Source organism: Hyaena hyaena, unplaced genomic scaffold (assembly GCF_003009895.1).
Source record: "Hyaena hyaena isolate Hyena2069 unplaced genomic scaffold, ASM300989v1 scaffold_50, whole genome shotgun sequence".
NCBI lineage: Eukaryota > Metazoa > Chordata > Mammalia > Carnivora > Hyaenidae > Hyaena > Hyaena hyaena.
Genome location: NW_024080682.1, coordinates 3,272,649 through 3,286,470, shown reverse-complemented (window position 1 = coordinate 3,286,470; position 13,822 = coordinate 3,272,649). Strand labels below are relative to the sequence as shown.

The following is a 13,822-nucleotide window of genomic DNA, read 5'->3' as shown; positions in this document are numbered from 1 at the left end:
GCTGCTTACATTTTAGATATTTTCATCATTGCTTCCACACTATATCCACCCTTAGAAGTCACAGATGCAGTGGAATATAATTTTTTAAAGTATTTAATTTCTACAAGTGCTCATGAGGTGTGATTTTTTTAAAAGTTTCTTAATGTATTTTGAGAGAGACAGAGTGTGAGCAGGGCAGGGGCGGAAAGAGAGAGAGAGAATACCAAGCATCAGCTTCCTTAATTTCTCTTGTGACCTTAGGGACACTAGACTGCTGCTACCCTTGTTCTGCACACAAGAAAAATAGAGACACCAAGAGTTAAACACTCACCCAGGTTCGTGGAGCTTCTAAGTGGTGAAGCTAGTGTTCAAAGGTTTTTCACCGCAAAAACCCCGCTCTTAACCACAGCTACACCACCCTCGCGGGACAGCCTTGTAAAGCCACTCACAAGCTTCTACTAATGGAGGTTTCCTGGTTTGACCAAAGATTTCCCATCATGAAAATCAGAGAAATAACCAGCACTGAGTCCAAAGAACTACACATCGATGGTTTGAAGAGTAACGCAATTCCAACCCCATTGAACAAATGGCCATGTAACTTATTTTAAAACAATCAGTCCAGTCAGAATGATGTCTGATGGGTGCGTAAATTCACCTCGATCTACTACAGGGGCAGTTTTCTGACTAATAAAGTGCCCTAACCAGGTACTTCAGAGACCGTTAATATTAAAGAGCCCAGTCAAGAATCTGCTCACTGGAGTGGCCCCAGAAGCAATGCAGAATATCATCTAAATGTACATCAGGACGTCTAAACCATAGCTTAAGAGGCATCGGAAACACGTTCTTACCGATAAGATGTTGTGCGACGAATCCACCCAGCTACCTCTCAGGGGCCAAGGCCAAGGCCATGCACTAGACAGACTGTCATGGCGGTCCCAATGGGCTCAGTCTGCTTGTCACACGCACCAGGTGGGCGCTGGACACACTGCACGTTGAAGTCCAATGCAGCAGACACGGCTCACCAGGTACTTAATCTACTATGAATTTAAATGGACATCAACATGCATGCTCCATGGTAAATATTACTTGATGGCTTTGTTTTGCTTTCATAGAATTGAGACAGTTTGGAGTGACCCAGATGAACAGGGAAGAGACCTTCTCCTGTGGAAAGCGCACACCGTCAACATCATCTCAGGGATCTCCATACGTGCCCTCGCCACAATGACGTTTGTTCCCACGAAAGCCATTCCCCTGTCGACATCCTGCCTCTTTCAATAATAAAAACCGTAGGACATGAATTACACCAAAAACATGAGTCATTAAGAAACTCTGATTTATCCACCTGGGGCCCACCTGACCCTTCATTGATGTCTCTCAGGGCACTGCACTAAGATAAAAAACTGCCAGGTCATGAGTGCCGATCCTATAAAACATGGTCTAGAAAACAGTGTCAAGGCCTGCCAAACAGGCCTGAGTCCTGTCCTGGCTTTGCAGCCTCTGGACGAGTTTGACTACGGCAAGTGAGGACCACGTGACCGGGCGTGGGTGTTAAATGGGCAGCACTGCATGCACCAGCAAAGCTCTAGTCTCATTTCACAGCAAGCCTGACCACAGTGTGAATGGTGTTTCCGGAGCATTCCGAGCTCGAAGTTGGGATATGCTAACACACCTCCATTCGCAGCAGCTCTGGGAGCGGGGCCTCTTTGGCCAGCCTGGCCACATTCCCCTCTCCTCCATGCCAGCTCGTGTGGGCACTGGCAGTCCGCACAGGGCTCAGCGGAGAGGGATCTGAGGGCTCCCAGGTAGGTGGACAGAGGACGGAGCGACATGAGGGCTGTGACTCTGGGAGGAGGCGGTGCATGGGAACCACGGGGGTGTAGGAGCTGGGAGCACGGGGGTCAAAGGGGGCACCGGGCATGGGCGCTGTGGAAGGCGTGGCTCACTGCATCGGCTCTTCCCTCTGGTCTTGTCGCTCAGGCACTGCCAGATGCAGGAGTCCCAGAACCAAGCAAGAGGAATGGACACGAGGGAAGCTAGGTGGGGGCTTATTAGACATTATTCCTGCTAACTTGCATGGGGCCAGGCTGCCCGGCCAAGCAGGGTCCTAACACCTGACCACGTCTTCCAAGTACCTTTGAGCTCTGGACTAGTTCAGAGGAAAACTCAGACCTGTGACTCCAGCCATACCAAACCACATATTAAATAAATACCCTTCAGGCCACTTTATCAACTCCACTATCATCCCAGCCTGATGATTCCAGCCTGTGCCCTCTCTCATGCCCACCGCCGTCTCAGAGGGGCTGAGGAGACAAGGACTTCTCTGTGGGGGGGGGAGACTTGGTCCTCAAATGACCCCAACACATCCAGCTTCCCCATGGGATATCAGTCATTTCATAAGGACATATCACTGATTGACAGTGCTTGTCTTGGAGTATGTGTATGTGGCAGTAGAGGTGTGGATGTCTCACACTTCAGTTGAAACTTTTAGTGACTTAAAGTCCCGTTATTACAAAATCACACGCCCAAAATTCTGTGCTGTACCCCCACACCTCGTGCGTCTGCTGGCGACAATGAAGATGAGAACAGTATTAGCAATAATATGGACTTGCCTGAAAGTGTGAATTCTTCACTGGTCCCCAGACTGGAGTTCCCCCCTCTTTTTAAAATAAATTTTTTTTTAATGTTTATTTATTTTTGACAGAGAGAGAGAAAGAGAGAGAGAGACAGAGGTCAAGCAGGAGAGGGGAAGAGAGAGAGACCGAGAATCTGAAGCAGGCTCTGGGCTTGGAGCGGTCAGCACAGAGCCTGACGCGGGGCTCGATCCCATGGACCGTGAGATCATGACCTGAGCAGAAGTCGGACGCTTAACCAACTAAGCCACCCAGGTGCCTATGGAGTTCTCAAAAAAGTCCTGTAAGATCTTAATTTCGTTTCTGGATAACCAACATTAGTGAACCTTACAGCAGCTGCAGGGCACTGTCAAGCAGTTTTTATTCTTATGTTAAAATAGAAATCGTGTGTGACTGCATGGCATTTGCCCAGAATAACAAACACAGATAACATTTGCTGATCCAAACCAGTCTGTGGCCACCGTGGGCCGAGGACTCCGGCGGGTCGGGGGGCACACGCCGCTGAGTTCCTAGTGCGTGGGTCGCTCCAGTAAACTGGCCCAGACTTTCCCACAGAGTGGGCGCACACACAATCAGGCTCCTGGCAGCCTTTCTGTCTCCCACCTCATCTCTCTCTCTGAGACATATCCTGAAATGTCCGATGTGTCTAGACTCCTTTTGGGGCACAAAGCGAATCGATACTGCATTTTTTTGCCAACAAGCCCACAGACTGTAGGTTTGCTTCCCACGGACACAGCCTAGTTTCTTCTCAGAGCTAATATCACCACGCACATCAGTGCCTCTGCAGACACTTTTAGGGTGCTCCCCCCGCAGTATGTGTGCGTGTGTATACATATATATTATATATACATACGTTATGTATATATAATGTATATGTGTTATGTATATATGTATACATAATACATACATATGTATGTATATATAATACATATATATGTACATATATACATATATATGTATATATTTTAAAGGAAGCACCTGGAAGTGAAACAGTTAAGTCACAGATTAGAAAGCAGTCTTGAAAGTTTACCCATTATTCAAACAGGAACCAAGATTGCCCAGGGCTCTCAGGCCCCCAATGTCAGAGATGGGAGCATCAGCTCATAGAACCCTCCAGGGAACAACACTCAGTAGCTTAAGCTGCCACATCAACTGTGATTGATTTAAAATATTTGGGGCTCTGTTATCACACCAACACAAATATGTGTAAATGCCTTGAAGAAAAATTTCCTTTCAATGGATTTGCTGAAGCAAAAGCTCAACTTGAATTGTGAAGCAATGAACTTTTTATTTTATTAGGGAGATACTAAAAAAGATATTTTAAATCTCCTGGTTATGGATAATTTTTTAAAAAAGAAGATTAGGGTCCTGAGCCATCTAGGGTCTTTATAGCTAGGACTCCAGGACCTTTTCTTTTTGGGGTGCCTCTGGCTTGCTACTACACTGACCTCTCTGGACCTTGGGGCATGCTGCTCATGGGGCTGGTCGTGCACACAGAACATACAGTGGCCACGGGTCCCCCCCCCCGCCCCCGCTTCATTCCAGTGGCACTCTCATGTGGGGCGGCCAAGAACGAGGTGACAGTAAAACCTCAAGGTTGATTCTCCTGGGGCCCAGAAAGCAACTCAAAAGCCAGAATCCTGAGCACAACCCTGAACGCTCCGAGTCTCACCAGCCACCTTAGAGTGAGCCGTCCTGGAGGAGGGCTCCCCGGAGGGGCGACTGCCCTGGAGACGACAGCCTCGATGGGCACCTGTGTTCTGGCACGCCGGCTAGAAACAGGCTGGGGTGGTTGTGGCCTCAGGAAGGGAAATGTGCGGAGAGGAGGGACTGGAAAGGGGCTTCTGGGATGAGGGAATGCTCCACGTCTTGACTGGTGTGCGTAGTTTATACATCCGGCAAACTCACCAAAGTGAGTCCTTGCCATTGTGCTATTTGTTGTATGCAACTTACATTACAGCTTATTTTTTAAAAAGTTTATTTATTTATTTTGAGAGGGAAAGTGTGGGTGTGTGCGTGAGAAGGGGAGGGGTAGAGAGAGAGTCCCAAGCAGGCTCTGTGCTGTCAGCACAGAGCCCTATGTGGGGCTCGATCCCACGACCGTGAGATCATGACCTGAGCTGAAATCAAGAGTCAGACACTGATCCGACTGAGACACCCAGGTGTCCCTTGGAGTTTTTGTAATTTAGAAATCACGTCCTGGAACTTTATGTTTCAGAGAGCTCAGCGAAATTATGATATGTGATACTAAGCTTACATATATCTGCTTTCTGCTCTATGGTGCATAAAGCCTCCCAGTGCAGAATCCCAGCTTGAGGAGTGCATGGCACTGAGGAAAAACGACATTTTCCTGGCTTGATAATGCCCGGGGTGTCCCTTGGCCTGGCCTGGTGAATTGTCACTGCGGCCATGTGGTCTCACGCAGGTGGACTCAGAAGACGTAAGCTGTTCATCCATCAGCCCAGTGCTGGTGCATAAGCATCAGCTCCACACCTGGATCTGTGGACAGGGAATCGTCCTGGACTTGGATGGTGATACTCCCCAGTACGTGCTCCTTAACATTGTGTGAACTTGGGCAGATCACTTAAGTTCCCCTTGCCTCTCGCGGGAAAAGTCAATGATAGTGCTCCCATCAGAACAGTGCTGTGAGGGCACTCTGGGCTAAATGTTTGCACCCCCGAAACTCTCGATGAAGTCTAGATACCCTACATGATGGTGCTGGGAGGTGAGGAGGTCATGGGGGGGAGCCTCCCGATGGGATTAGTGCCCTTCTAAGGGGATGAGGAGACCACATCTGTCTCTCCCCCTCTGTGCCACAAGTGGGCACAGTGAGAAGATAGTTTCTATGAGTGAGGAGGGGGCTCTGATCTTGGACTTGCAGCCTCCAGGAGGGTGAGAAACATGCCTGTTGTTCACACCCACTCCCGTCCACAGTGTTCTGCACCCGAGCTGAGACAGACAGACAGTTACGTGAGGTAACAGGTAAGAAAGCGCTCAGAACAGTGACCGGAATGTAACAGCAACCAATACATAACCGTTAATATGAAAGTCTCATTAGCACGGAGACGGACTATAAATGTTTAAGAAGACAGCCTCCCACTCAGATTTTTAGTTATTTAATAATGCATCCAGTTGCAGTCCTCCGGCGCCAGAGGAAAACCAGGGGTAGGAAATGTCCAACAAGGCAGATGCACTCGGCACAGCTAACCGCCTGCACTGGCTTCTCTGGAAAGCTCCGCCCGTTGTTTCTTTTTCAGTTTTCCCTTCCCAGGCCAGACAAGGCACCCACCTCTTGGGAGAGGGTCCAGAAACCTTTGCATTTGCACACCTCCCAGAAGAGCACCTCCTGCCCCTTCGGCGAGGAGCCTGGGTTCTGGAAAGCCCTCCACACCTGGCCACCAGGCGAGGGCTCAACCCTGCCAGCCTGATGCTCCCGGAAGCTCCAACAGTATCTTTTTAATTCAGCAGAACTTCAAAAAAAACTGGAATCCGATTTGCAGTTGAAGTGGGAGGAAACCACCACCGCCGCCGCCCAGCATATCAGGAGCGGGACTCCAACCCCCCACGTCTGCCCCACCCGGGGTGACTCACCTTCGTACAGCCAGTCACTGAGGCCGTTGTAGATCACGCCTTCCTTCCCTGTAGACACCACGCGGATGGCCTGCTTCCCGACGTGCGCGCAGTAGTAGATGTTGTTTTCGAAGATAAATATCTAATTGGGAAGAGACGAAACGCAGTGTGAACCAACGCAGCGGTTATAAATAGGGTGCTCGTAGGAAATCTGAACTTGGGGATGTGGTTTGCACGTGTCCGGTGCATTTCTGGTTAATCAGAGACTCCAGGCTTCACACAGTTCACCCCATGCCATCATTTTCCATGAGTGGACAGTTTGTGGTCTGATACCTAAGGCCCTTTCACATCAAATTGCGTTGACTATTTCAGCTACTGTATTTTTCCTGGCAATTAAGATCGGTGAGCTGAAAAGCTAGAAATCTGGCATTTATTCATTCAATATTCATTAAAAATTATTTAGTGGCTCCTGCTCTGTGCCAATCACAGAAGGCACAGTGATTAATGGGGTGGGACGCAGAATGTGCTTTTCTTCTACTTGTAGTGTGGTAAAGAAGACAAACTTTACCAGGAAAGTGTTCTGATGGGGCAGGTAGAGCTCTGGGAACATGTAACAGGGCTCCCTAACTTAGGCCAAATGATTACCGAGGAAGTGATGGGAAAAAAATCTTATTTATTGCAGAAAAACACATCTAACACAAACTTAGTCACCATAACTGTGTTCGAGTGTCCAGCCCCGTGGCATTAAGTACATTCACACTGTTGTGCCTCCATCACCACCACCATTTCCAGAACTTTCCATCTTCCCAAACAGAAACTCTGCCCCATGAAATACTAGTCCCCACCCCTCCCCAGCCCCTGGTGACCTCCTCCCCAGAAGCATTTCACCATTTGTCTCCGTGAATCTGGCGACTCTAAGCACCTCTCGTAAATGGAATCATACAGTATCTGTCTTTCACTCAGCACACAGTCCTCAAGGGCTATGCAAGTGACAGGGTTTCGAGAAAGTGCTGCTCACGCTGTGGCTTAGGTGGACAGAGGCTCCCGAGGGCTGTCCTGTCAGGGGCACGGAGGGGGGCGGGGGGGGGGATGACAGGTGCCCCACCAGCAGCAGGAAGCCCTTGATGGCGGCCTGAGAAGGGGAGCGTCACAGTCAGATGAGAGTCTTCTGGTGACGAGAAGGCAGCGAGATGGTGGACGGGGGACCGTATGGCTGGCCTGGTCATCCAAGGGTGCTGACCAGGGGGCAGCACCCAGGAGGGTCCACTGGCTGCGCTGAGTGAACCGAGGTCTGGGCGAAGGGGTGACACAAGGCAAAGCTATTCCTGAGCCGCTGGGTGGTGGTGACCCAGGTGTGGAGAAGGGGACGGTCTGGGTCTGTAGTTCTCGAAATCTGATGCCCCAAGAGTGACCCAGCGAGCTCTCAGAAACCCCATTGACTGGTCCATCAGCCCAGCCCAATATCAGTTCGAGGGCTGAGAGCCAGGCATCAAGAATTTTAGAAAACATCCCAGAGGATTCCAGTGTGCATCCAAATTTAAGACCTGTGGCCCAGGAGAAGCCTAAGGTCTCCTGAGGCTCTTAAAGGAACAACGTGCTGTCAGAAGGCTTGTGGTGTCCAAGGTGCTGCAGCTTTGCCCACGTTTGCACATCAAATCCCTGCTTCGTGTCCGGGGGCTCTGGGCACACCAACAGCACCCGGCAAGACCGACGTCTACAGAAACAGCCGTATGGACTAGGAACGGAACTCACATCTGGTGTTTTTCTTTTATTTTGTATTTTTATTTTGTATTTTAGTGATGGGGGAGGGGCAGGCCGAATCTGAAGCAGGCTCCAAGCTCACTGCAGAGCCTGATGTGAGCTTGCTCCCACAACCCTGGGATCATGACCCGAGTCAAAATCAAGAGTTGGATGCTGAACTGACCGAGCCACCCAGGCTCAGGCTTTTAAAGAAATTCTAGAGAAAAATACTGTCAGTGTCATTTAAGATACCACAGACAAAGAGTGTTTTGCAGAGTACAGGAGAGGGTGGAAATATTAATGTCTTTTTAATTGAAAATGCAAAAGAAAGGCAATTTCCCCAGATGGTGCTCACTGACGTGATCTCAAAGGAACACCAAGTGTTAGTTTTCTGCTCAGGGCTCCTGGTGCTTACAGCATTCACTTCAACCAGAAATGAGTTGGAAAACTTCCAGACACAAGTATACATCCTAATTTAACTTCAGTAGCTGTTCTTATGAGTTTGCCTAAGGGTAAGATGTATTACTAGATTTTAACTTCTTTTATGTATTTTAAGCCTATAATAAATTTTTGAATCAAATCAGACTGTAGCCGATTAATATTTTGAGTGAGTAAAATTTGCTGTGATAGATATTAAATCTTTTATCACCTTGGTTTCATTTTTAATGAAAGGAAATGAAAAGAAACAAGTTGTATGGAAGAGTGCATTTTGCTTGGGAGATGTTTTACCTTCTCCTTTAGACGTTTAGGTTGGAGCTCAGGCCAGAGGCGAGGGACGTGGTGTGGCTCCGTGAGTGGAGGTGGGGGGCAGGCAGGTGTTGGGGCGAGTGGCTGAGTTCTCCACTCTCCATGGTTTGCTCAGAACCCAGGCCATCACCCTGGGTCCCGGTGCCTGTGTGGGAGCACCTCACCTTCCTGGCTTGTGGCCCCCGCAGTCCTTGGCCTGGCCCTCGAGATGCAAACTCAGACACTCCCCTCCTGCAGGTGGCTTCTCACAACCTAGCCTGAGGGGTTGGTGCCTCCCTGGCACATCCACAGGGAGGTGCCCCTGCTCCCATCCCCCTTCCCCAAATTCACCTCACACACTGCCGTCCTGATCAGTCTTTCCTAAAACACCGTCTTTATCGTGGCATTTTGTTACGTAAAACCTGAAACGGCTTTCTGCTAACTATGCAGTAGAGTTGAGGCGTCTGGTCTGGGGTTCAAGACCTGACTGCCTCCCTTGCTGTCTCTCCCCTGCAGGATTTATGGCTCTCCAACAACACACAGGGGTGTGAGGGTGAGAGGCAGTCCATGGGGGTTCCCGCTTGCAGACGGGAGTCTAGATTCTACAGCTTAGTCTGCCCCAGGTCCCATGAGGGCGTCCAGAGCACAGGCTGTGGGAGCACAGAGGATGTTCTAGGAGACCTGGGCCAGTTGCTGGGGTTCTGTGTGCCTCAGTTTCTTCTCCTACCACTAGAGATGGCAATAGCCTCATCTCAGGTGGATATGAAGAGTGAGTTGACAAATTCAGTGCACTGCCTGGTACAAAGGGTGGGCTCAACAGCACATCTGCTATTGCTGTGGTCGTCCTTATAGAAGCCCATTCTGTCTGGAGAGATTAGGAGGAGCTTCATGGGGGAGGTGACATTCGAGCTAGATCCTCCAGGATAATGCTTGTAATTTTGATCAAGTCCAATTTATCTATTTTTTTCTTTTTTTCTGATGTGACTTGTGCTTTTTGTGTTCCGTTTAAGAATGCTTTGCCAAGTCCAAGGTCATGAGTGTTTACTCCCATGTTTTCTTCTAAGATTTTATAGTTTTAGCTCTTAGTTCTAGGCCCTTGATCCATTTTGAGTTATTTTTTTGCATACGTTGGCCATACACTTTTCAAATACTTTATAAACATTAATTCAGATTAAGAAATAATGCTATGGACACAGGCATGAGCCTTGTTTTGAGGATGAAGACATGAGCGCAGGGAGGGTAAGTAACTTGACCAAAGCCTTGTTGGCCAGGGGTCAGCAGGGGTTCAAAGCAGGTGGTGTGGGGTCACGAAATGCCATGCCCAAGGTCACCAGGGAAGCCAAGGAGTCAGGATTGGAACCCAGGCAGGTCTGTAATCTCAGCAACTACATATAGCACGCTGCCTCTTGACAGTCATTTGTTAAATAAACAAAAGGTGTGATTTCTAACAAGAAATGAACCAGAGGCCACGGACACCTGTGCGAGCCACAGGGTCTCCTCACTCTCCCTCTGGCTATTTCTTCTTCATGAAGAAGAACATGACTGGACGGCGTAGATGCCACAGTGTCACTGTCACCAGGCTTTTCCCAGCAGATACAGCAGCCACCACATGGTGTCCCCCTACCTGGGTTATTCAGGAGAGCATGGGTCTAGTGCTGCATGAGCCACTGGGCTACACTGGCCTTGAGGCCCTACTGGCTCCCAAATCCTATCAGCAGAGGCTCTAGAATCAGTTCCAGTGAAGGGGCTGCCCACCTGTATGGCCTTCCCCGCTGTGGGCGCCTGATTGGCGGCTGGGACTCTGCAGAGTCTGTACCCAACAGCTGCTCTGGGGCCTGAGGCCACTGGAGTTCAGGCAGACAAAGCCCGCCCTCACCACCGCAGCCCTGCAACCCCAGGCACGGAGTTCTGCCCTTGAGTCTTTCTTCCAGAGAGTGTTAGACAATATCCCCCAAAGTAATCAGATGTACACACAGCACAGGGCAGTGACAAAGCATGTCCTGTGGTCCTTACATGCTGGTGTCCGAGCACAAGTACCCGCTGGGGACACGGGGTTTTCCATCGGGACAGAAGACAGCCCCCACGTCCTGCACACTGGTGATCCTGACGCCCCTCCTCAATACCTTCTCTGTCCTCCTCGCCTGGAGCTGTTTCCCCTGCTGCCTGCCCGAGGCCAGCCATCCTGGGGGCTCTGCTGGGCTCCGTCCTCCCGGAAGGGCCCGCGTCTGTTGTCCCCACTGTCCTGCCTCCGCTCACAGGCACGCACGTGGCTGCATGTGGAGCGGCTTTTGAAAGAGGGAGCACGAAGATCAGGCGGAGAGGATGAGGGAGACTGGAAGTGGGTCAGGATGGTGGCACCCCACAGGCCAGCGATGAGACCTCCACAGGGACGCCGGAGCAAGAGCAAGCTCTTTTCAGAAGTGACAAATCAGCACAGACTTGAGGAGAGTTCACTTCCTGCTTCTGCCCGGACTCGGCCACAGCGGCTGGTGGAGACGCTGACAGAGGAGCGTCAGCGGCCATGGGCCCAGGGGACACAGGGGTGGCACACCTGTCCCTCCTGAAGAATCGCTGGCCCCCAAGGCCTCAGCAGCAGAGGCCATGAAGAAAGGGCTATCCGTGCGCATCTCGGGGTCCAGCCGGGTGAGAGCCGTGGTCAGTGGCAGGTGCTGCAGCGGAATGATTTGTACTGAGTTTCCCTCCTTAATAGGACCATGCGTGCAGCCCTACTGCACAAGTATGTGTGTTCGTCTTCAATCAACTAGTTGGCAGATGTATTTCTTCTACAGATTTGCTTTCACTTTATCTTGATTCATGAAGGCCAACCTGTTCCCTCATTTCTGGGCATTTTGGTTCTTTCTGCTATCCTTGCAGGAGAAGGTGGGAGCCGTACATACAGCGATTTTAGCACATCCCTTGCCCCCAAACACACTCTGATTTTAAATAGAGATTTCATGAGATACAAACCAAATGGACTGAAAACATAACATACATTTCACTATTTTTAAGAATGCATATTTTTATTAGTCTGATTTAAAAAATTAATATTTATGTTTGAGAGAGAGACACACACACACAGAGTGTGAGTGGGGAAGGAGCAGAGAGAGAGAGGGAGACACAGAATCTGAAGCAGGCTCCAGGCTCTGAGCTGTCAGCATAGAGCCCCATGCGGGGCTCAAACTCATGGACCATGAGATCATGACCTAAGCTGAAGTTGGATTCTTAACCAACTCAGCCACTCAGGGGCCCCTAGTCTGATTTTTTTTAAAAAAATTTCTGAGAGAGAGAGAGACCACGTGAGCAGGGGAGGGTCAGAGAGAGAGGGAGACACAGAATCTGAAAAAGGATCCAGGCTCTGAGCTGTCAGCACAGAGCCTGACATGAGGCTTGAACTCATGAACCGTGAGATCATTACCTGAGCCGAAGTCAGATGCTCAACTGACTGAGCCACCCAGGTGCCCCCCAGTCTGATTTTTTAATAAATACTTTTGACTTATTATGGTTCATATACTCATGGTTACCGTAAAATTTTTTAGGTTTATTTCTTTATTTTTGAGAAACAGAGTGAGTGTGGGGGAGGGGAAGAGAGAGAGGGAAAGAGAGAGAATCCCAATCAGGCTCCATGCGGTCAGCACAGAGCCCCATATGGGGGTCGATCTCACAAACTGTGAGATCATGACCGGTGCTGAGATCAAGAGTTGGACACTTAACAGACAGAGCCACCCAGGTGATGCATGGTTACAATAAATTCTGTACAAGTTCAATTAATTGGAAATCTCTGGAGGAATGTGAACTTTCAGTTAAACAGATTTTTAGGGTGAATTCTCTAAAGATTTTTCTGATTTCAGTGTTTAGGGAAATGCTTCCATATTTTCTGCTTCCCTGACATATTAGATAGAATAAGGTATACAGCATGGAATTAGTGTTGAGTAGGGACCTTGAGTTGCCGAGGGTTATCAGCATAAATATATATTCTGACTGCCTAGAACTGCTGGTGTCGTTGTAGAAGAATGGATTGGGTTGAAACTATACCCATCCTCAGAGTTGTCTTCCTTGATGGCATATGTGTTGGTACAACCCTTCTCTGTGTAAGTGGTACAGAGAAAAACGACTCTAATATTTAGTGTATGAGTTACCTGGGTTTTGACTAATTGAAACTTTGACATGTTTTGGGATCTGAAAACCTAATAAAACTTCAGTTGACTCAGAGAAATAAACATTTGTCTGTGTGAGTGTGTGTATTAAGTGCTAATTGATGCCCTCAGTATTTCTAAACTGGATTCGCAGTAGAGGACAATAAAACACATACCCACACGTTCTTGGAGTGGTTACAAGAAAGCTCAAAGTGACGTCCATAGCTAAAGAGGGAGCTAATTATGTCAGGAACCAAGGATGAGATAATTACTGTAATTGGGTGCAACTTAGCTCTTAGTTCTGGAAAATCAAGGCCAATAGGGAAGCATATTGAAGAGCTCAGTGCTTGGCGAAAAGATAGCAACACAGGTCAGGGTGGAATGATGAACTGGAGGGGACACAGGGCTTGGGGCAGAAATCTAAATTCTAGTTGAGACCACCAGCTGGCCAGCTTCGCATGGGCCACCTGCTGAGCCTCACATCCTTCATCGTAGGACGCAAGGATCTCTGTGATTTCCTCCATCTTCTACATTGTTCAACATTGCTCAACATTCATAGTGATGCTAGCATGTTAGTATCAGGGGGAACACAGACTCTCCACATGGCAGTTAAAAAACCTCAATTGCCATATTCTCCAGGTTTCTTTAGTTGACATGCATAGACTTCCTAATCTCAAGGAGCCATCTGATTAACACCGACTGTTTACTAACTGCTTTTCCCCTTGTTTCTATTTCTCTTGAGTTATCCTATTTCCTGAACAAATACAGTTTTACCTATGTTTCCGTAATAAATAAGGATGAAAGATCCCATTACACAGGATATGAAATTTAATTCCTAGGGTGAGACACAGACCTGTTTGGATGGGGCATGGAGTGACTACCACCTACACGGTTTGGCAGTGATCATAAGGATGTTATGTATTCCCAAAGCAAACTAGATACTCTTTGCTACAGGTCATTCTAACCCCACAGGACATACCACACAGTTAACTCACATCACTGGAACTATACACAAATAGAACATGTCACCAGAACATGGAAATT

At 48.7% G+C, this 13,822-nt stretch overlaps 1 protein-coding gene across 2 annotated transcripts in view; it reads right to left on the bottom strand.

Annotated features, from left to right (window-relative positions):
- Positions 1 to 13,822, bottom strand: part of DPP6 (dipeptidyl peptidase like 6) — an 831,643-nt gene that overhangs the window by 113,740 nt on the left and 704,081 nt on the right. For both annotated transcript variants that reach the window (XM_039230760.1, XM_039230759.1), the window contains exon 8: positions 6,201 to 6,321. In XM_039230760.1, coding sequence (XP_039086691.1) covers positions 6,201 to 6,321 — 121 coding nt within the window. The remainder of the gene's footprint in view (positions 1 to 6,200; positions 6,322 to 13,822) is intronic.